The sequence below is a fragment of the Spodoptera frugiperda genome, chromosome 27, assembly GCF_023101765.2.
Source record: "Spodoptera frugiperda isolate SF20-4 chromosome 27, AGI-APGP_CSIRO_Sfru_2.0, whole genome shotgun sequence".
NCBI classification, from domain to species: domain Eukaryota; kingdom Metazoa; phylum Arthropoda; class Insecta; order Lepidoptera; family Noctuidae; genus Spodoptera; species Spodoptera frugiperda.
In genome coordinates this window covers 583,308-608,175 of record NC_064238.1, presented here as the reverse complement: position 1 = coordinate 608,175, position 24,868 = coordinate 583,308, and the positions used below count along the sequence as shown (strand labels likewise).

At 36.7% G+C, this 24,868-nt stretch overlaps 1 protein-coding gene and 2 long non-coding RNA genes across 4 annotated transcripts in view; 2 read left to right on the top strand and 1 right to left on the bottom strand.

Moving 5' to 3' along the window:
- LOC118263518 (MOB kinase activator-like 2) overlaps positions 1-9,557 on the bottom strand; it is a 42,821-nt gene extending 33,264 nt beyond the window's left edge. Inside the window, exon 1 of the mRNA XM_035575556.2 lies at positions 9,295-9,557. Within this exon, the coding sequence (XP_035431449.2) occupies positions 9,295-9,554 (260 nt within the window). The 5' untranslated portion in view covers positions 9,555-9,557. The remainder of the gene's footprint in view (positions 1-9,294) is intronic.
- Positions 4,426-14,415, top strand: LOC126912604 (uncharacterized). Of its 2 annotated transcripts, none has more exons than XR_007707299.1 (3): positions 4,426-5,608; positions 6,029-9,015; positions 9,302-14,415. It is a non-coding gene; the product is annotated as an uncharacterized LOC126912604 (long non-coding RNA). The 2 variants fall into 2 exon arrangements; XR_007707298.1 differs by having other exon boundaries at positions 6,029-9,099.
- A 4,363-nt stretch (positions 14,416-18,778) lies between these two features.
- LOC118263525 (uncharacterized) lies at positions 18,779-24,686 on the top strand. The gene is made up of 2 exons (XR_004782597.2): positions 18,779-19,677; positions 24,537-24,686. It is a non-coding gene; the product is annotated as an uncharacterized LOC118263525 (long non-coding RNA).
- Positions 24,687-24,868: the final 182 nt, after the last annotated feature.

Genomic DNA, 24,868 nt, shown 5'->3' with positions numbered 1-24,868 from the left:
CACTCAAGTCACCAGAACAATACAACCGTTAAGATTAGACAGAGATAGACAATATAAAGATGCAATTAGGGAATTACAAATCTCGCGAGATGGGCAGTTTTGTATGTTTTCTGCAAATATTATTTAAATACGTAAATTAAGAAAAGATGATGAAATTATAAGATAAACGATATACTTTCCGATTTTTTCTCGGAAATTAGAACAAATAGGGAACACGAAAGTGAGTAAAGTTCTCTAAGGAAAGGAAGATTCTCCGATCATGCGAGGTGATCGTGCCTGGCGGGCTTACTGCCCTACTATTGTTCGTTGGGATTTTCTATCCATATTTATTCTCTTGTAAACTTTATAACAGTAAAACGGGGTGAATACATTCTGTCAGCTGCTACTTGTCATGTGTCGTGCTACAAAAAGAATTCTGCCTGATAGAGTTACGCGGACGAAGTAGAAGGCAGAAGCAATTTTTTTATGAATTTCGTAGTTTGCTACTTGTACTTTGGCGTACTTAACTATCAAATATCAAGTGAAAGAAACAACCAGTCTTCTTTTCTAATTTCAAACAAAAATTCTTTAGTAAAGCTTTCTCGTCCATATTTCGAGATTGTCTTCCTGCAATGCAATCAAAGTACATTATGATTGATTTAATATTCAACCATGTACTTAATTAAATATCACTCTTTCATAACTCATTCACCCATTATCACATTTTTTGCCGCATTTTATTCGGCTTGGCGCCATATTGAACACTGATTTGTCAGATCATACAGAGCGGCCTGAGGCCGCTTTCGACTTTCGAGGTTATGTTATTAATTATTGGTTCTAGAAATAAAGTATTGTGGCCTTTTGTAATTATAAGTGTAGGAAAACAAAATAAAATATTAAAAACACTTGTTTTTCCTTGATGGCAACCGAGTCTCCAATACGAAGATGTCGATTATTCTGCTCGTGTCGAGTGGCGACGGCAGATTATGGACCGTCAAACGTTAACTTTGTGGTTGTTGTAAACTGTAAACTTAAAGGACAGTAAGTGAATAAAAAATATTCTTAACACGCGTCTGTCACCAGTGACTGAAGGTGAATCATCAACTCGACTCAACTCGACTAAGAAGGGAGCGGACATTGATAGGGCCAGTACTAGCGCAATACTTACATCTATTTCTTTCAGTACAGTCACTTAAAGTAAGCTGAACATATTCAGAGTACTTGCCTCGTTAAAAAATTACATCCTTTTTCAAACTAAAGCAGTTATCATTCCATATTTCTTATATTATACTATTTGTTCGCCGTGACTTCGTCCGCGTATAATAATGACTCTTGGCATCGGTCCAACATTCAAACAAAGAAACTTTCTCATTTATAATATTTAGTGTGAATTTTAAATTAGGTTCATAATCGTCTAACTAAAACTGAACGGACCAAACTTGCTTACGCTTTGTTCGTTCTATCTGAGCAATATCAATATAATATTACTTTAAGGTCGTGGTTCATTTTTAGGGTTCCGTAGCCAACTGGCAAAAACGGAACCCTTATAGATTCTTCAAGTCTACGAACGGACAGATCCGTTCGTCCGTATGTCACAGCCATTTATTTCCGAAAATGTTGGGCCTACAAAATTGAAGTTCTGTAGGTTGATGTACTCTGGTAACCGCTATACGAATTTTGAATAAATATTAATTTTATAAATTAAAGGGGGCACACCCTAGATGGAACTGATTAAAAAAATCTGCTATCACGTGATCGGTGTCCATGGATGGGGTTTTAAAAAAGACATTAAAGTTCCTAAAACCATTTTTCGTCAAAATCAATTGTTTAAAAGATAGATGCTTCCAAAGTGGAAAAATGAGTGTCCCTCTAACTTTTAAACTAAGAGAGTGCGAAACCTAAAAAAATATATGCTGTAGATTTCAATGAAAACTTTCAATGAAAATTGGTTTGAACAAGATATCATTATTAGTACTTAAGAAATAATACATTTTCAAAAAATGCATATACAACTTTGTCGTTCATACAAACACTATGTATAACCAAGATATTTTTTTCACTACAATAACTTTTGCATTATGTCATTTACTTGCTGCTACGGAACCCTTCATGGGTGAGTCCGACTCGCACTAATAATTTGCTTCGCTGTTCCGCTGTTCCGAAAGAAGATGCGGATCAGACGTAATCTTGTATTTGAGACCGCGTGCTGCGGCGCCTGGTCACTGCTCCGTCAGCGTCACTCCTAGTTACATCTATTTTTATTTTGCCAAACGTTTACATGACATTTAAATTACGTGCATATAACTTTAGCTTATCACTATACGACTATTATCGCAGAACGTAGATGTAACGAAGGCGAATTGACTGGTACCTAGAAAATATTATATTAATTTGGAGGATTTCAACGTGGAGAAATCATCATATCAGCTTATGTGTGCCCACTGCTGAGGAAAGGCGACTGCTCGCGCGGAAAAGGAATCATCACCACGCCTGCTCCAGGTGGATTGGCGTTTTGAAACTTATTATTAGATATTATAAGCACAGGTTTCATCGCGAAGTCTTCCTACACTGGTGTCTGGCTTTTAAATATTCTTACAAAGTACATATCGATGCCAATGGAGGGTAAGCGAATGTTTTGTTATAATGATAAAAATAATACTATCAAATGATGTAGAACAACGGTACAAGTTACATGGGTACTTGCCAGGTTTCAAACCCGCACCTATATTGCTAGCACGAGAAACGGGCGCCTAAACCACCGAGCCACCACGACATACGAAGAAAACAATTTTATACTGTACGAAAAGATATACCAAGAGTTATGAAATAATGGAGAAAGGGATTGATTGAGGTACTTTTAAGTAAATATGTATAATGGTGTACAGACCTATATGTATTAGAGACTCGAAAGTCCCAATTCTCTCCCGATGGAAGTAATAAGAATCAGATAAAACAGATACTTAGTTGACCATCTAATCTGTTCTTGTACTACCGTACCGTATACCTAAAAATGTTTTTTAGCAAGCTGCGAACATGTTGGGCACTTACGTACAATGGTGAGCGAGCGAGCATGCGACTCACCTGGAACAACAATAGTTAGATGGGTTACACGATGAATGATAATAATTTTAAGGTTTAAAGTTGCTTTAGGTTTAGCAAAACACATCAATCATATATTATGTTTAACGTATCGACTTCCAGTCCACTATGCGTTACTAGGAAGCAGGAATGCAGCACCTACATGACATACAGGCTGTCCGGCAAGTAATGGATAACTTGGAAAAGGCTTCTAGTAAAACTTGGCGCCATTCAGAAAAATATACAGGGTGTCCCTGAAGTTGACGTCTAAATGGCACCACGTGATCGGCAAAGTTCCAACTGTTTTCAGAAAAATATAAAAAAATTCAAAGTCCTACAGTTTTTAAATTGCAGAGACTTATATGTTATCCAGAAAAAAGTACACCCTGTGCCAGTCTTTTGACTCTTGTTGCTAAAAATCTTTATTTTGTCGTCTGTATTTTTGTTTACGTTATCCTGATTAGTGATTTAGTAATATGAAATGATAAATATAATTAAATGAAAAGTCAATAGACCTTTTTTCAATATAATTAACATGAGTAAAGCCGACATTGATGTTCACCACTAAGCTATATACGAAGAGGCGAATTTGTAATATGTAAGTAGTGAACAATCCAGATTTGTTCTTGTTTCTTAAAGAGTCATAGCACACAGTAACCTGGCACAGACATCCATATGCTTAACAGGAGGCGCCACCCACTGTATAACATGTATAATCGTGTAATAACGAAATCAATCCCTTTTGTTTCTTGACCAACGACTGCTGCACCAGCACGTTTTCGGCCTTGATAAAGCCCACGGCGGCTGTAAGCACGCAATCCGCGCACTGACAACCCTTTTGCAGTACCGTTATGAAATACTTATATCATACGATATACAATTTAATTGTCAAATTTAAATTACAAGGTAATAGCTGCACTACAGCGGTTACTGTGTACATGACCTTCAATTACATTTATCACCGAAAAAATATGGGAATTCGAAGGTGTTCTTCGATTTTCCTAAGATTTCATATTCAGACCCTAAACTGGTGATCATAGAAACCACATGTGAAGTTAACTTCTTTCGTACCAAAATAGATATATCTAAATCTGTTCATGTAAGTCCTTTTATGTACCCTGGGTTAACGATCTGGTTCAATTTATTTCCAAAAACGTTTTTGCCAGTGCGCAAGTGGCACAATTAGTGGAGCGGCGGAGTTAAGTGGTGGCAATCAGTGCGCACTACTTCACAATCAGTATTGCACAGACTCAACAACACGAGCTTCATATCAACACTGCTTTAACTTTAATAGCACACCGCTCTAATCAGTGCGACTGGGCTCGCATACACCATACACTTGCCCTGACTCCCGATTCCCTCCCAGCCCACCCCACTAGCGAACACTGTGTGCAGCAGTAAAGCACACCCCTTCTTAGTCTTCGCCACTAATAAGTCAGACATTTATTGCATCAAATCAGAATCTATTCCTCTACGGGTATGTCTTTATATAATTGGTGAACATACATAAGAATAAAAGTTGCCAAAGAATTGTTAACCTCTTCCTTTTTTTAAGTCGTCAGGTATTTATGGCAATTGTGATTAAAATGCGAAAAGTATCCGTGGTCGCTTTTTTTGTAGTATATCTTCAAATGGCTGCTCCCGTCTTGGGTCCTGGGAAAGTGAGACGGCGTGCCATACTGACCGAAAATCACCTTTTTCCAATTCCTGCACCGTGCCAGGGCCTCGGTATCCATAAGACGATCTAACTCCATCCTCGAACAATTGTAGTCTCCTACTTATCAGTTGATGTTGCGATTTAATCTTCCGGGCCTTATACCGGTAAACATTATGTCCCCTTATACTTCTTCTACACTCTACAGGGATATTCCAGGCTAGTTCTATGAAATCAAATGTTCATTATAGTAACTAAGGGCTTGCTTCGTTGATAGCTGCCGCAAGAAAGGCACGAATGGGGTGGTTGCCGACCGGAGTGGTACCACAGCCTTACAGAAACGCGTTAATCAACGCTTGCAGAGTTTGCGTACTAATAATAGGATAGTATATAGTCAATACTACACTCGGCGTCACAAAAATCGCACCTCTTCGAAAATAAGTTATAACATGCCCCGCCAGTAATGAATACATTAAACCTTATTAATATTGGTATCAATTGAAAGTATGTTTAACGACCTTTCAATTAACACCAGTTAGAATTCCTAAACACTATAGATCTCATCAGCACCTCCAAGATGCCGTCGTTGCAGAATGGGACAACATTCCTCAAGAGACTGTTGTCACATTAATTCGATCCATGAGAGAACGCATGGATAAAAGAAAGAGACTGGATTGGCCTTGTGGGCGGGCCACGCGCGCCGAGGGTGCGAACGAACGTGCATAGCGCTGTCTTAACGCTCAAATGTTCATACTTACCGGCTAGCAATCGCTGTCATGTTTTGACAGCGTACGTATCTCCGCAAAAATATTATATTATGCCGTCTTGCGCTATTGTAACGTGTCGGAAAAGAAGCCAGGTGTGTAGCATAGCACGAGAAGGAATTTCTTTTCACCGGTAAGTCCAAAAACATTAAAATACTTGTGATATTTGTAATTATAACATTAGCATTATGAATTTTATAGACAAAAACGATATAATCGCAAGCAGACTAATAGTAATACATTGCTTGCGATAGATGAGCACAATCTTGCACTACGTGAGCAATCGCGCAATGTATTACGTCCATTGCGAGAGTCCCGAGTACCGAAACAAAAATTCATTTCTACAAAATCTATGACATCGATAGTGTTGGGCAAATTTGTAATCAATGTCGATTGTTACTATGATACAGTCTATTATAATCAATAGCACACTTTATAATTAAAATAATATTATTTATTACGACTAATTAGTAATATAGATTTTGAGTGAGTTTTATGTTTTTTTTTTTATAGAATGTAACATATGATTTATTTTAATATTATTATGTTTTAGGTTTCCAACAGATCCAGGTGTAAGAAAATTGTGGATTGACACAACTGGTAGAATTAATTGGATTCCTACTAAATGTAGCATAATTCGTTCGCAACATTTCGATGTTGATAATTACATAATAACAAAGTCAGGGAAAATAAACTTAAAATTAGGCGTTTATCCGCACAAATATATCACAATGTGTAATTCAGTAAGTAAACTGATTTTATTTTAGAAAATTTTATATTGGTCTCTTTAAATCAGCTTTTTTGTCTAAAAATGGCGATATTTAAAATATCATCTTTTGTAAATTTAAAAAACGAAAAAATTAAATAATATAACCATGTTATTTCAATATGTTCTGTACTTTATACAAATTATTGTAAATGTGAGAGCCCTGCATTAGCTAAAATTGAATTAGACTAGTAGAATGCATTTGTGTCAGCTTAGAGTTGTCATGCTCACTCAAAGGTCTCATTGGCGGTGGCACGGGCGTTGGATCGTTCGATTCCCTGCAACATGGTTGAGTTGGACGGTGCTGGTGTACGTGCCATGTTGGTGAACGAGCGCTGTCAACTGGGACTGGTCAGCTCCAGACTGTATTAATTTTGTTGTTCTTAAGGTTTTTTTTCTATCGCTTTGACTGAATATTAGTTTTACATTGTTCTCACATAGTTGAAGCAATCGATGCAAAGAAAAGCAATGTAACCAAGAATTGTATTGTAAATCTGATTGAAAAAGATTAACCTATGGAGTTTATTGCTCGTTCTTCTCCATAGGAATCTACACTTTGGAACGAGCAAATAGCTTCACTAGAGGGCTGACCGACAGACAGACGTTATTAACATTATTATATTAGTTTTGACGTTCAAAAGTGCCTTTGATTTAATTTTTTACTTATTTTTAACTTATTGAGTAATAAAATTGGTTTTAAAATTCAGTTGTGTATTTTTTATTTATTTTACTTTTATTACTTGGTTTCTATTTCGTAAGTATGAATACAATTTCACAATATTCAACAATACTTGTAAAACAAAAACAAAATGACTTAAATTTTATCGATATCAACAATCGACCTTTCTCTCGCCCTAGCATACATGAGTTTTTATGCGTGTTAGAGTGTACGTCAAATGCAGTCATTGCGTTTGTGTGACAACCAATAGCAAATTCGAGATTTAAATGTGTGTTATTTATTTGTGGGGGTAATCCGCTCAGGCATTGGTCTCTTGCTTGTAGTGAAATTAAAGGGTGGGAGAAACGGCGACACGCGTTCTGATACAAATCAGGAACTATTTCATTTCTACTCTCTTTATCTATTCTGTGAGAGAACGCATGGAAGCAGTCATCAGGGCTAGGTTTTAAGTTGTTTTTAAGGACTTTGTTGTAATTTTTGCTGATAAAATAAAATTCAATTTTTTAATCATTTGCATTTGCTTGCCTTTTTTTAATCCCTGGTAAACAAAAAACCAAATCCATTGCTTTATTCTGAAATTTAAATGAATTACGTTTCCAATGATACCTGACAGTCATATGTCTGCCATTGATTAATAGGGTTAAAATGACTTTGAAGGGATTTTTAAAGAGGTGCGATTTTTGTGACGCCGAGTGTATTTATGCTAGTTCTTAATACATTAATTATTATTTCTATCTAAACTTTATAGATATATAAAGCTGACGAGTTTGTTTATTTGAACGCGCAGTTCTCTAAACTACGGGATCGATTAAGTAATTATACTTGTGTTGGATAGCCCTGTTATCGAGGAAGGCTGTATACTGTATAGAACGTCACGCTACGATCAATCAGAACCAAGCAGTGGCTGAAACCGCGCGGGAGTAGCTTAATACACTCGGCGTCATAAAAATCGCACCTGTTAATGAAAATCCCATTCTAAGTTATTTTACCCTTATTTATTATGGTAGAAATTATGACTATTGCGTATAGTTCGGAAGGCGACATTTATTTCAATCAAAACTAATATTAGGTATAAAGAGGAAAGGTTTGTTTAAAATTAATAGGTTCCGAAAATACTGGACCGATAAAAAAAGGCTTTCACCGTTGGCAAGCTAAACTATTCCCGAGTGAAATAGGCTATGTTTTATTTTCAAAATAATAAGCAATGCTTAATAATAACCTAACCCAAGGTGTGTATAAACACCGCTAGAGCTAGCCTCGTGCCTAGGGATTGATCCTTATCAAAATAAATAAATCCTTATACAAGACTACTTCAAAACCTTCATGTCACCTTTTAAATGACTCGCTTCTGATATATCATTCAAAAGATATTACGAATTTAAATAACAGAAAAATCTCCGCTCGGCTAGCTATGCGTTGAAGACAGTTTCGGAAATAAATGGCTGTGACATACGGACGGACAGACAGACAGACATGGCGAATCTATAAGGGTTCCGTTTTTTGCCATTTGGCTACGGAACCCTAAAAACCTTTTAAAGGATAGAGATGTGAAGATTGGGAATCCGGGGATTTAGGATTTGGGAAGATGGACAACTGCATGTGCCTCCGGTAACCTCACTCACACGGGGAACCATATATTTAGAAAGCGTTGCTTCGGGCTGGTTTTCTATACGAGCTGGCCCATCCGAAGCATAACTATCTTCCTTAGTTAGAAGATTTGTCCTTAAGACTAAGGATAAAGGCTTCGCCTTCGGCTTGGCGACGCGGTCTTAAGGTAGTCCCAACCCAAAACCAACCGAAAGTGAAAAGTCCAAAACTTAATTTAAGAGTTTAGTTGAAGACAAAAATAATGCAGAACTATTCTATTCAAGCTGATCCTTACAATAAAAGTGGAAGCAAAATGTAATGAAGACAATGGAACCTAGGTGTATGTTATTAACAAGGCATAAGTGGCGTGTGACGTCACGCAGGTGTAGTGATAACACGCGATAAGCACGGCTCTCGCTCGCGCAGCCTGCTGCCGCAAGTAGGCCGATGTAATCACCGTCGCGGCCCGCTACGTCAACACGCGGAAACAACAAACGGCCACAAACCGGTATAGTTAGTCATTTGTACATTAATCACTTACATAAGAAACAAATATGGCGCCCACTCGCCACTTCACATCAATAAATTCCAAGTGAGTCTTGTTTAGTTAGCTCAGTTCTACTATAGCCGTAGCGCATTTCAGGGGCGCGCTCTACACTACATTATCTACTGCAGTTGGGATAGAACCTTTCTGTCGGGGGAGTAAATCAGTGTCGTTGATTATTATTTAGGCTCATGTACCCATGTATAATTTATATTTGAGCACGGAGCCTCATTTTTGTTGTACCTTAAAGGCCAAAAGACGCGGACACACCTGCAGAAGCACGAGACCGTGTCATCAATGTCAAGCGGCAACACCGCGGGCGCAGGGATTGGCGCTGGAGTTGGGGGGACACTTCGGTACTTGACGTGCAGCACACGCCGGGCGGCGCGGGCGCCGCTGCGCCGCAGGATGCCCACGGGCCAGCGGCCACCCGATCGGCCGGCGCTCTCGTCGCAGCCGCCGCCGGCATCGCTCATTCTGTGCACCCTCGCCTTTACCACCATGCACCTCACGTGTCACTCAGCCCGGGCCTCTGATACCGCACTTCAAACGCGGACACTACGGCGTTCCGCGTAGCGCGGCGCTGGACTGCGACGACGAGACAGCAGCGTAAAAAACGGCACTCACGTTTGCGCACCGCGCGCGACTGGCGGTGGCAGCGAGAGGACGCGCCGGCGCCGCGCGGTGACATCACGCCTTATCAGCACACCTGTGAGCTCGGGGACACCGCCACTCCTCGCGATTCTCCAACTAACGCCGGTTCCTCGGCGAAATGAGACACCCAACAACAATCGTGTTTACATTGCACAATGCAACTGTGAAGACAATGGTGGCAATGATGCGTGTCACATCAATAGGTACTAACTTACGCAATACCATAAATATAATAAAAAGCTTTAAAGTATTGTAATTATGTACGGATGTTACTAGGTTTGCGAGGATCAATATCTCCAAAAGCCTTTGCAATAAGCAATAAAATAAACAACCAAGGGTGGGAGATTATGCCAAGGTTCGAAAGTGTGCATCACAATCACTCAACCATTAATTTGGCCTAAAAAGGACTATACTATAAAATAAGCGCTGTTTGTTGTACCTTCACGTGGTGTGAAACGCTAATAAGTCGCTGTTATTTAGTCTTAGAATTTTAATATTTTTCTAATAACTGTTGTAACCTTATGAACTGGTGTCATTTGGACGTCGACTTCATGGACACCCTGTATGTATATCGTATGCCATATACCTCCTCCTTTTTTTGGAGTTGGTTAAAATTTTAATTAAGAAATAAGTATTATTGTTCACATGTACTTCCCACCCACGGATAGTTACAAGTTGGTGCCACAATCCTATAACAATAATATAACTTACCAGCCATGGTCATAATCTATACATCTACATTTAATATATAAAGCTGAAGAGTTTGTTTGTTTGAGTGTGCTAATCTTAGGAACTACTAGTTCAATTTGAAAAATATATTTTTCTGATGGATAGTCCTTGTTTGAGGAAGATGATAAGCTATTTATTTATTTAAGGGTAGTTAACAACTTCTATACACATTACATTTGACAAATTGGTCTACAATATACATTTGTCAGTGTAACAATCAGTTAAAGGCTAACACAATAGAATAGTTATAAGGCCGAATTGAAGTTATTAAATACAAATATTATATACTTAAACAAGCTATTTAGGGTGAACTCACAATTTTGCAATAGGTACATAAATTATAGAAACAAAGATATACATATAAAGAGAAAAAGAAATATAACAATAACTATCATTAATTAAATTTAATTAACATATCATTGTATATATTATAAATTAAATAAGAAATTAAATTAATAAATGATGACATTGGGAACTATCAATCAATAACCTTGATGTTGAATGTTTATGGAATATTTTTAAAGATAATTTTGGGTATGATAATTGAAAAATTAAACAAACACCGACCAATTCAACAAGCCTTCAAACGGAACTTTTCAATGGATTTTTTCACACACTCAAACAGATAGTTAAGGAGTAAGTATAAGTTAAGTTTTGGTCAAAAAATCACGAACTAACTACAAAAACATAAATACAAAACTAATGGTTTGATTTAAGTTGTTTTCGTTTTTATCAATTGATACTAATACTGAAATTTCGAAATATCATTCGTTTTAAAATAGCAAGTAAATTCCTATCAAATTTTGATTTTGGTTAATAGAAAACTAAATTTATAAAAAAAATATCATATATAACACGTTGGCTGCCATGGGGGGTCAAAATGACCGGCGCTAGCGGAGGATTCGCCTTCAACAGATTTTTGTTGGCAGCCAAAGTGATAAGAAGCATACAAACTATAACAAAAACTTGCTCGGTTTATTAGCTACTCAAAATGTAAAATTATTTATAAAATTCTCGAAAATAAACTAATGATTTGATGATAAGTAAAGTGTACTTAGAAAAGGGCAATTTCAAAAACATCTTTATGTACAAAATATTGAGCACACACTTCCTTATCTCTGTGAAGGTCACTCATGAATTAAATGTGCGTCTTGTTTCTTCAGCCACTTCATATATCAACATCATATAATATGTTAACAGTAAAGCAAAAATCCAATTTACAAGTCTTAGGAAAAGAATTCCGAATTAAGCAAGGAGTCAGACAAGGCGATCCACTGTCCTCAAAGCTATTTTCAGCAGTTCTAGAGAATGTCTTTTGCAACCTTAACTAGGAACATAGGGGACTAAACATAGACGGGAAAAAATTAAATCACCTACAATTTGCGGGCAAGCTGGTTCAACTTGGAAGAAAGTCCTAAGAAGCTTGAGAAGATGATCCAAACTCTAAACACCGAAAGATCAAAGCTAGGTCTAAAGACAAGGACGAAGCTGACCAACTCGAAAATGAAACTCGTAGTAGGTAATTCAAGAACGAGATTATTGTTACTTGGGCCAGATCATTTCCCCTAAAGATCAAACAACTTAAGAAATAAATAAGAGGATTGCAAATGGGTGGAAAAGGTATTGGCCCCTTAAGGAAATGAATCTAAACACCACAACATGTCAACCAAAAGAAAAGTGTTCAATACGTGTATCCTCCCATGCATCGCCAACGACTGTGAATCCTGGTCTCTCACCAAATATCTTAGAGATAATATGGAAAAATACCGGAGAGGTCTGGATCGAAGCATGACAGGAATAAAACAGAATTAGCTATGTCCAACTAAGAGCAGATTCTAGAATGAGTAGACCTCCAGAAATGGAGATTGACTGGCCTGGACTGGACTGGAATGATGGAGATCAAATTACTACAGTATCTGCTATGGACTTGCAACAGTATATGGTAATCTCCTATGGGGGAATGCTGCTGAGATTCAGTCTGTCTTTGTGCTGCAGAAAAGAGCCATTTTATCAATTTATAATCTTAGTCTGAGGCTCTCTCAGGGAACTATTTGAAGAAATAGGGTAGATGAGTAATTTTTTTGTCATGTCCATCTTGTAGTTTATTTTAAAATATTAGACACGATTTTTTTATTTTCTTACGGAAACAAATACGTTCGAAGATGTATTGATTTGAAATATCGCGTGACGTCAATTCTAGGTATGTTTTATACGTAAAAATGACGCTTTTGCTCCCACTGCTAAACTTTGATTCATTTTATTCAAATATTGTTATTATTTGTTATCTTATACAACAAAATATGTTTCTAATATTTTATTCATTGCCTAACTGACCACCATCGTCATCCCTATTAATAGAATGACTGTTGCCTCTCAATACATTTATGAAAATGTATGCGTTTAAAAACATTAATTAATTTAAAAAAATATGGTGATATACATATAATATTATAATATAATACAATATCACACACTAAAAGTAAAACCAAATATGTTGTTTCCACTTCTAGACTTAAGAAAATAAGTGGTTTGTTAAAATATGTCAATGTTACGCTTTTACAATAAAATTCCCAACCATTCTAAGTTTGAGCCTAAATAAATGTAAAAATGTTTTTATAGAAAATATTTATAGTAAAGCACTTTACAAAATAAAAGACTACTTAGATAATAGTGAGGCTTGATAATGTGGTGTTATAATGTCCACACAGATCACGTTGACATGTTTATAATTTTTTTGTCATATAGCACTTACGGTGACCAGAGATCGTCATGCGATCACCAATGCCCGGAGTGTATTCTGAGGTGGCTAGGGTGTAGACTGACCTCTGAGTTTGTTTCGGCATTTCTTCACACAATAATCCGACATTAAATGCCGACCTGATCTAGTTATTTTACAGATCGACAAGTAACAGTGTTACCTTGTAACTGATTTTCATAATCAAAAATAAACATATCATTTATGATTTAATGGAGTGAGATGGTAAAAGATTTTGTGGACGACCACACAAGCACAACTAGGAAGAAGAGCTGAAACTTACTGCGGGTGTCAAATGGAGAAAGGTTGCTCAAGACCGGAATCAGTGGAAGACACTGAAGCCTTAACCAACAGGCACACTGGGCAAATTTATCTTCTCAGAAAATTTTATAGAATCTAAACATCAATTCTCTCACCCAGTTCAAAGGGCTTAATAAAAAAAATGAATAATGTTTATAAATTATGAAATAAAAAAAACCATCACATTAGGATCAATAGCTGCATGGTTAGATGTAGTAAAATTGTGCACAGCATAGTACCAATAAAGGTTTTATCCACTCAAACGCCCGGGCGACTATAGTCGCCCAAAAAATTTTGGCGTTAAACGCCCGGGCGACTATAGCAGCCCATTTGACTTGTTCACTTCCAACGAATTTTTATCTATGACAAGCTTCAAAGAGCTTTACGAATGTTATACTAGATGGATCTGTATAAAATAACGCATCTATTGGTCGGTAAAACAGTATGCCAGGTGACAGCAAGAATATAAAAAATAATTGTTTACAAACTGTGTGTCAAGTTTTGTGAAGTGTTTGCGTTTAAAATTGAAGTATTCATTTATTTATCATCCTACTGTATTAGTGTTGTATATTAAAATAATCCTTAAGATTCATTCTTTCAAAATAAAACAACGAAAATAAATAATTAAATAACGTTTAGTCAAAACTTGTTCAAAAAAACAAACAAATATTTAGCCCGTTCTGTTAAGTTCAACTTTTTTTTATGCATTTGTGATTGATTTCTGTACTTTAATTAGTATATATTTTGATTCCTTAATAATTCAGCTTTATACTGGTATTTTTTACTTTGCTATAGCTGCAATAGTTTGCTAGAAAATACACTTTGAATCGGTAACGGCATGGGGCGCTCGACGCGGTTCAACACAGATCGAGCGCGTGGGCGTACAAGGTGTTGACAGGTGTCGCACGTGAACGTTTGAGTGGTTATTCAATAATTTTGATTTACTCACTAGTCACTATATCTTCATCTTCCGTCATGCAATTCTAACCAAACTATGAGATATTTTCATGAATTTTAGTTTGTTTGCATTTTTTACTGGTTGAGTGTTATAGCCCAATCGGCTTAATTGAATATGTGCACATCTCTGACAGTGCATCAAAGACATTCAACCCATACTGACATTTATTTTATTGACAAACTTTCTCTAACTAATCTTCCCATGACATTCTACTGACATGCCTCTTGTGTGAGGTGTTACAGGCACATACACTATCTGCCTATGAAATAACGCCTCAATTTTTGTTTGAATCCAATAAATCATAACATTTACTAGAAATTTAACCCTGACACTAAGGTAAATTTGAATTTACCATTGTGTGAGTTTTTCAGTAACGTTTAATACTTAATTTTAATGGCTTATTTTAATGATTAAAATGTTGGAGTAATAATTTGCTTGACTTGACAATAAAATAACAATTGTTGTGAGTTTACTTGTATGCATTACTTATTATTGTTATGCTTTATATTTATAAACTCATCAATAAAACATTTGTTTGCAGCTATATGTCGACTGCAATGAATGGCTTTTGATATTTGAATTATATTATTGTTTAGCTTAAAAGAAGCTATTATGTTTATGTAACATACCATGCACAATGCAACACCTAAATTAATTCCCTATCTCTAACCAAAATATGTGGATTCAGATTGATTACTGACAGGAACTACAAACAAGTAATGTCGAAAGCTGGCGTTAAAGCAGTAGGTGAAGGTACACATGATTTTAAAGATTGTAGTACCCACTGTTCTGTCGGCTAGTGTACCACCCAATGCCATAAAAAGTGGAGTAAACCTCTTGTCATAAACCAGCCACGATTACAGACTCCATGCCATGCTATATTATCCATGCATGCGCAATTACCTATCATTGTCATATTTAACAATACAATTATTGGGCTAGCTGTAACTTAATAACTATTTTTATTAATATAAGTAAGTTTTGTCTATAAAGAGGGTACATAATATTTGTTTTAAGAGTTGTATCCTGATGATTAACAAGGAAAAGAGTTCACTATAAGTATAAACTGACAGACTATTAAGTAATATCTTGTTCTATTTAATTTATTAACCATATTAGAGTAACAGAGGGTTTCCAATCACAAATAATTTGTTCTCAGTGTCACATATAAATTATTCTTATTGGAACATTACGATTGTAGGACAACTTGGATTTTTATAAATAGGTAGTTAGTTAGCCGAAACCCCGTATCACAAGTTATAAAACCTATCTTTTCATTGTACCCTAATGCCTCAGGATACTCACTGTCACACCGCACTCTCACCTGTCTTTACGAGATAATTGATAGCATAATAATTAACTTTGTACAAGGTTTAGAACAGCTATCAATAAATTGAATTATCCGATTGAACAATGACAATATGACATGGCGTGCGGCCACTCACCCCATGAACCAGTCGACGGTGTCGCGCAGGTACTCCGGTAGTCGCTCCAGCTTGACGGATGTTCTCCGACTTTCTTCTCAAACCAGCCAACAAACAGCACTTATGAGGAATAGTCACAACAAGTTCGCGCCTTGGCCGCACAGAAACACAAGATGTCTCATTACACTGAGCAGTGATAACCGATAAATTAGAACTAACTGTATACTTCGAATGAGTTGAAAACTGATGTTAAGTAGAGCGTGTCGTCGTCGCAAAACCCTATCATTGAAACTTTTCACGACAACGATCTGAGCAGCTGAGCCATAATCGCCATGTTGCGCAACTTAAACATTTTATATTTAGAAAAAATAGTTCGCCAAAATGTAAGCAATGTTTTGCTCAACGGAGTTGTCATTTACCCTTTGTAAAGCCAAAACTTATTATTTATTATCTGAACAGAAACACTTTAACGTCAACTGTTAGACAACTTATCTGACTTGAAACATCGCAGTCGCAGTCGCAAAAACGCAAAAATCTGGTAAACCATCATTATTATTTTTTTTATTCAAAGTAGCAACACTGACAAGTCTATGTAAAGGTAGAGATACATCTGACCTTCGTGTATTAATAAAGCCGTTACACGTCCCATTGCTCGGGCCTGACAGCTGGGTCACGACCATGTTGGAACATGTATAGAGCAGTTGGCCCGACATAATTATTATTAATACTGGTCGGCTGTGGTCAGGTCCCGGACGCTAACTAACCGTCAATGTCGACAGCAAGAAATTTCGAAATGCCGTGTTTGACAGGGAAAATTGCCGTGTAAGGAAATATAGTTGCCGTAGCAATAGTTGAACGCCAATATTTTAACACGGGCATCCAACTGCTAGTTGCCTTTACGCGATGTTGCCGTGGTTGTTGGTACGGTAATTGCCGTGTTCTACGGTTATTAAAATTTTGAATAATCTGTGGTCTACGACAACAAATGTATTACGGTATTTTTTTTTCTTTTTCTATTTATGGGTCAATGTTTGACCACTATCTCACCCGAAGGTAAGTGATGATGCGGCCTACGATGGAGCACGTCTGCCCATAAGCAACATATTCACTCGGGCTTTGAAGATACCCAGGTTTTACCCATGAGGAAACATTGTCTACGGCAAAGAATTCCACTCCCTAGCAGTTAGCACAAGGAAGGTTGAAGCTTCGTGCGAGTGGGTAGGATATCTACCATAAAGCGATGGCGCTTCGCCAATTGTCTTGTGGTTCGATGATGGAAAGGATTAGGGGGAATCAAGTTGTGCAATTCCCCCGCACACTCCCCGAAATGCATCCAGTAAAAAACCGAAAGGCTTGCAACTTTGCGTCTGTCTTCGAGGCTCTGAAGCCCGACCTCCATAAGCGCATCATCATTGATGAGCTTCTTGGCACGCCTCTCGATGTATTCAAGCGCCTCTAGCTGGTATTTAGCCTAGCCGTCCCAAAGGTGACAACAGTACTCCATACAGGACCGAACCTGTGCTTGGTACGGGCTCAGGAATTTATACGGCGTGAAGTACCGTCTCACCTCATCGTGTACATAGGACACCCAACTTTCTACCACCCATATGCGCCTTCGACTCTATAGAAAAAGAACCAAAGTTAAGTGTAGGCTAAAGAGTTACGCCCAGAAGTTTAAGATGATCCGATATTGGAACGGATACATTTCGGAAAGTAGGAGCCAGTGCAAATTGACTTGAATTACGTGGAATGGTTTTGTAGCAATTCGGTTCTGTCACTAACTTTTGTATGCATAAAATAGTAGGTATATGTATAAAATTTTTAACCAATATTATTATTTAATTGTCACAGAAACTCTATAGCAAATTAGTTTGATCAGAATTATGTATCTTGTGGGGGCACTACAAGTTCACCACCACCATTTCCTACTTAAATTATTAGGACTACTAATTTAATTATTTTGTTATCGGCTTACTCACGTAATGTTTTGACGAGGAACTCGACTAGTTTCAAGCCATGCTAGAGGCTCATATTCATGGGCAGCATTCCGCGACACACGACGCGGCGATTGTCGCGCTGCTACTGATGGCATGGCTTGGAACTAGTCGAGTTCCTCGTCAAAACATTACGTGAGTAAGCCGATCACATAATAATTAATTTAGTATGTCTCACGAAAGTTACAATAAAAAGGACTACTAACGTTATGCGAATCAAATTTATGCCAAAACATTTAGTATATAATCTTAAAGACTAATTTGTATTCTTACAAGGTTAAATAAGGTTCTTGTGACATTTTGAGTTACACATATATGTATATGTATTATTACTTTCACTAACTTTGAGGCGCTATTATGAATAATGTCCAAATAAAGCTATTAATTTGTGACCAGTCATTATGTATGTCGGCGACGGCGACCTCTCGCGTCCGGCATTGGTACGAGCCATGGTGCGGAGCGAGGGGGACTGGGATGCCGTCTCCTCCTTCTGCGAAGCAGTCATGCTAGCTAAAGAGGAGGCGGGGCGCGTGAGAGAACGAACCTCCTCACGCCCCAGCCGTCGCGAGAGACACTCCGGGCGTCGGGGATCGCGCGACGATCTCCGGCCACCGTAAGTGCGGGCCTGCGGACGTCGAACAAGGGTAGTTCGCCGCCCGACCAGTACCAGACCCGTGCGTGCGGCGCGTCGCGTTCCGCGCGCGCCTCAAAGAGCCATCAGACCACCACAGCTGGGGCCCAGTAGGGCTGATGCCTGATCCGGAGCTGCGGACTACCTAGCGGGTTTACCGGGGCTCCGGCTCGAAAGGCAGGAAAAGGAACGGGGTGGTTTTTAGTCAGTAAGAGTCTGACACTCCCTCTCGCCTCGCCCAAGGCGAGAAAAGTAATTGGATGATTTTCCACCCTCAAAAAAAAAAAAAGTCATTATGTATGTATAATAGCAATTTAATCACTATCTATCTGGCCAGAGTCTAGCGACGGCCTTCGAAAACAAAAAACACGGCAATTTTTCTCGCCAAACACGGCAGTCCATTTAGTTGAGTCGGGAAACTGAGTTTGGCCAGCCAGTATTGATAAAGGCCCCAGTAAACTATGGCCTGTGATAGGCCATGCTTTACAACGCACAACTGTAGGCCACGATCACTTGTTCACACAATGGCACATGGCTTATTGCTGCTTGGCAAAACACTTGCGATTTCTTTGAAGTATGCTCAAAAACTGACATCATGCTGATTGCGCGCTACGATTGACAATAGTCCGCCACGACATACCAATAACTTCTGTACACAATGGCGATCGCCTGAAGTGGGCCAGTATACGACATTGTGTACTTATAATTATGTAATTATAAGATTAAAATTATAATTATAATTATGAAAAAAATATAATTATGTCGAGCATTGTCTTGTCGGGCCAACCAAGTACACTTGGTCCAATTTGGTCGGGTGGTTGGGTCCAACCAAATTAGCCACATGCCATGTTCTTGCGCGACGGGATAAAAAGCCAGTTTTCCAATTTAAATCAGCCAGTCGCAAGGAACATAAACACAATACCTAGGTACGAGTAAATTATAACCTCTTATCATTTGTAGTAGACTATAAAAAGTATAAATACTAAAGCCATTGCAAAATAAATCGATATTGAAAGTTGAGTTCCACTTAATTCAGTGTAGCTACTTACTACTGACTACAACAATGTTCCGTTTGCCATACGGAGAAAGGGTTGACCCAATGGAGGAAAAGCGCCAGGCGCGTGAAAACACTATTAGTAGCGTAATAACCTTCGCTATATTATGTGCCGCTATCAGAGTCGGTAAGTATTCTTGCATTATCTTTTGAAAGCACATTATTTTATTTTGTAAGACTGCTGAGACTGCTCAGACTAAGATTGCTCAACTCTTACTTTGAGCAAGCTTATAAGCTGGTTTTTAAACAATTATCCAATTTCCTAGCACAAAAAAAATGCAATGAGTAACCCTAGGGAATTTTCTGTCTGTCCCTTAGTTGGTATGGTCATAATATACCACCAATTCTAGTAATTGTGTTTATTAAGGATTACACAACAAAACATTACTTTACGACAAAGAGGCTGCAGCCTTCTTTTTTCTTCTGATAGCCTTTGACTGGGACTGCCCAAACAGTTCTGACAGTTCCTGTCCAGGTTTAGGTTATTAGACAGTAAATTGCAGTGTGTCATAATTATTTTGACTGCCCATTGCACAGTTCCTTCATTTGTTGTCTTCTTCACCTTTGTTTTTTTTTTTTTTATAAATAGGTATGCCATATTTATACTTTATCATTGATCATTGATTTATAAAACCCAAGATGCACATTGTCAAATAAAAACAATACTCTGACCTGCCCATAAGCTAACACATACACATAAGCATATAAGTATGGTTGATTTTCCACCAAAGATGTGCTTAGTTATATTGTTGTGGATGTGTTTGGCTTCCACCAATCATATTCATTAGTACACAACTTAACACTGGTGAAAACAAACTCAGCGTGGCTATGTTTTTTATATGGAAAGGTGTGAGCTGCGCATCTTACTCGCACAGCTACATTACTTAGTATCAGTGGAAATAGTCACATAGTTTCGCAGCTTCACTTATATATCTTCGTAACAGCTACATAGCACTTTTCTGGTGGTAAAGCACCTAAAGACATGCAGGTGGTAAAGCACCTATGGACATGCAAATCTTAAAGTTGTTATTAGAAAGAATTATACAAAAAACAATAAAACTTTATGATTGCTATTGACTTGACTTTTAAAATCTTTATTGAATATTTCTTTAAAAAAAAAGAATCATCACAAAAAAGTGCATTAAATTATATTCTGTTGTCCATTTATTTACTATAATAAAAAAGTATTCACACAGTTCATATTGTGGTGTGTTGTGCCATTAATTACACTTAGTACTGTGTGTTGAAAGTGTGAAAGCGAGCAAAGCCCCTGACAGAAATTAACCTTTTGAACGCCAGAGCGTAAACACATCGGCGCCCCTTCTACGCCAAGCCACAAATTCAGTACAAAAACCTACAAAAAAAATAGTGATTCCAACATCTTAACTAAAAGTTATCGATAACCAATGAATCCGTGCTTTTCGTTCTATATTTTTTAAATAAATATTATTCGTTGCATTGGCCTTTTATTTAACTTGACCCTATTTGGTATCATACTATCATTAAACAGCAGTTACTAAGTTCTAAGCAACCTAAAAGCAAACATTAGAACTACAAACGAATAAATCAATAATAAGGTACATCACTAAAGTTCTTCAGTAGTCATTTGACTGTCAGCCATTTTTAATATAGCCTCGCACAATAATAATGCTTCAAATTTTAATATTACCACCGATCATAATAATAAATGTAGTAAAGCACTAGCAGACTCCCGTAGCGCTAATGACGTCACCGCTTGACGTCCATTCCCGTCTGTGGCGTACAGGTAACTGTCTATGAGCTCTTATCATAGGCTCTTATCCGGCCTCATCTAGTTATTTAAGAGATTGACGTGTAAAAGTGTTATTTTATAACCTATTTGCAAAATAAATATCATTTATCATTTACATAGGGATGCGCGAGAGTGGACAGTAAACTATCGATTTAAGGATATCAATTATAAGTTCTTTTCCACATTTTTTTAAATATTATACATTAGGAATATTCAGATACGAATATTTGTCAGTAAAAAGTAATTGTCAAAGTAATAGTAAGCTACTTTCAATAAAATATTTCATAAATTTGGAATATAAGTAAGTTACCTTACCTACCCATCACTAGCTGACGTGTCTTGACGTCTGTGGCGTGGGGAAATACACAATTTTACGGATTTCGATTAGCAATATTTGACGATTGTTTTTTCTTGTGAATTCAAATAATGAATATATCTTTGTGTCAATTTACAATATTTCACTAAAGTAGTTTGAAATAATAGGAAAAAGAAACACCGAAAACTTAATTTAGTATATTTATTTTGTATTTAAAAAATGTCGTTTTCTTGACGTCTATAGACGTCGGTGGCGTGTTTGGCACGATTTATGTGTGGGTGAACTGAGGGACCACACTGGGAATTCGCGAAATGAAAGTTCTAGGATTTAGTAGTAGACCTAAAACAATTGTAGAACGAATCTGGGAATTTGTAAATAAATATTTTAAAAACTATGACCCATAAAGTGTGGTCCCTCAGTTCTCAAAGACGATCAGTCAGATCTCGGAAAGTATCTTATAAAAGAAGGTTTTGTGAATACAGACATTTAGTAAAGAATTTGTAGAGATATCTATTAAATAACAGAGCACAAAGCTTTAAAGATAAAAAAATTATAGCAACTGAACTGTGGTCCCTCAGTCCACATTACAAAGATAAATATTTTAGTGAATATTACTGAATAAAACCGTTATTATTCTACATAAAGTTTTAGTAAAAGTCTTAAAACATATTGTAAAAAGAAATGGATCTTAAATATCGAAGCATTTCGAAGATAGCGATGATTAAAAGTGGTCCCTCAATCCTCTCCTCCACTGACATATGTGCTAGCTGCTAGACGAGAGGAATATCAGATAGTCTAGTGTACTTAACATTTAGTAATAGTTTTCTACTAAATAATAGGTATATAAAATTTTGTATTTCTTAACTCTAAACTGAGAAAATATTAATTTTTTAATCCTATGAAAATAGGTAGACCAGTGTGACCACAAAATCAAACAAAGTGTAGACATACGCATAGGTATTTTAGAAGAGGCAATTGCCATCGATGAAGGAAACAGGACCTGTACCACTTGTGATCACCAATTTAGTTACAATTACGAGCTTTCAAAAATAATTTCATTCGATTTGAGTGGCACTGATAAACATTGTCTTAGTGATGTGCCTGTTACCGTAACAGTAAAGAACAAAACTTACAAAATCCTGGGCGCATCTGAAATCATTCCATCATTAATTCCAGGCGGTCTTGGCCATTACCGATGTCATTGTTTTATTAATGAGCGTTTCTTTTGCTACGATGAGCAACGTCTCAAAATTTACTTACTAAAACTAAAAATACTTTCAATAGAAAGTACTGACCAACAAATATACTTACACTCATTAAGCTACGTCCAAATGTCACTTACTTAAATAAAAGTATTTTAATAAGTGATGAGTTAATTTTTTTTCTACTTTTTATTAAATACACATAAGCCATGTAATAAAGCATTAAATTAACCGTACAACCTTGTTTTCGTTTCATCTGAATAATGATGTTATATTAAATAAAGAATAATAGTACTGTCTACACTTTGTTTGATTTTGTGGTCACACTGGTCTACCTATTCTCATAGGATTAAAAAATTAATATTTTCTCAGTTTAGAGTTAAGAAATACAAAATTTTATATACCTATTATTTAGTAGAAAACTATTACTAAATGTTAAGTACACTAGACTATCTGATATTCCTCTCGTCTAGCAGCTAGCAGTATCTATATGTCAGTGGAGGAGAGGATTGAGGGACCACTTTTAATCATCGCTATCTTCGAAATGCTTCGATATTTAAGATCCATTTCTTTTTACAATATGTTTTAAGACTTTTACTATAACTTTATGTAGAATAATAACGGTTTTATTCAGTAATATTCACTAAAATATTTATCTTTGTTATGTGGACTGAGGGACCACAGTTCAGTTGCTATAATTTTTTTATCTTTAAAGTTTTGTGCTCTGTTATTTAATAGATATCTCTACAAATTCTTTACTAAATGTCTGTATTCACAAAACCTTCTTTTATAAGATACTTTCCGAGATCTGACTGATCGTCTTTGAGAACTGAGGGACCACACTTTATGGGTCGTAGTTTTTAATATATTTGTTTACAAATTCCCAGATTCGTTCTACAATTGTTTTAGGTCTACTACTAAATCCTAGAACTTTCATTTCGCGAATTCCCAGTGTGGTCCCTCAGTTCACCCACACATCACGATTTCGTTAGACGTCTATAAACGTCCGTGGCGTTCAAAAGGTTAACTTGTGAAGTTGCCCCATAAATATTTGATATGCATATTGCATTCTATTTTTATGAATATTAAAAAAAAAATAGACGATATCTTCTCCTATATTATATTTATTAAAAAAGATATATACAGAATAAGTTAAAAAGTAAATAAACATCACATAGAAACAGCGGCTTTTAAATTGTTATATTAAAAATTCTTTTAAGTGGCATTTTGTTAGATGCGAGATTGTTTGAAAATGAGAGTAATATGCTCATATTGCTCTCATTTTATGTGGATGGTTTCAAGATGTTCAATGTGAATCTTGGGATTTTATAAATCAATGTACTTTGTATATAAAGTATTTGTATAATTTTGATCCTCATCATGACTGACATGTAATCAGCAAGGCCACGTGCATTTTTTAGTCTGTATTGGTCAAACTAGTGCATATGTATTATTTATTTAGTTGTTATTATACATTTATTTATATTTAATTTTAACTTTAACTTCAGTGACACTCTGTTTTGATTTGGTGAGAGCAATTTAAGATGCCAGTGTGGCTTATGCCACTGGTTGTTAAATCATTCTCTGTTATTGTCATTATAAGGTTGGTCTTTAACTGAAATAGTATAAAGTGTATAAATATAATGAAAGAAATCTGATTAGTGTCTGTTTGTTTATATTACTTATTTTATTTGCAGCTCCCATTATTTTGGAACACAGCGGACTTTAATCATAGAAAAATTTACACCACATGGAGAAAATCTAACACCACATTGAGAAAACATGCTAGCTGATTTAGATGGCCGGATTATCAATAACATAAGACAAATAAATGCCTAAAAACTAGAGACTTTTTTTTCATTTCTTACATTTGGCATCCAAAATGTAACACAGCACTTAATATCAAATAAAATATTATTTAATATGCCGCGCTATACCTGGCAGCTACGCGCTGAGGTCTGAGGATGACTGCAAGTTTGTTGCCCTTCGCCGCTATTTCGGTGTGAGTTGACCCTTAATCGCTACCATT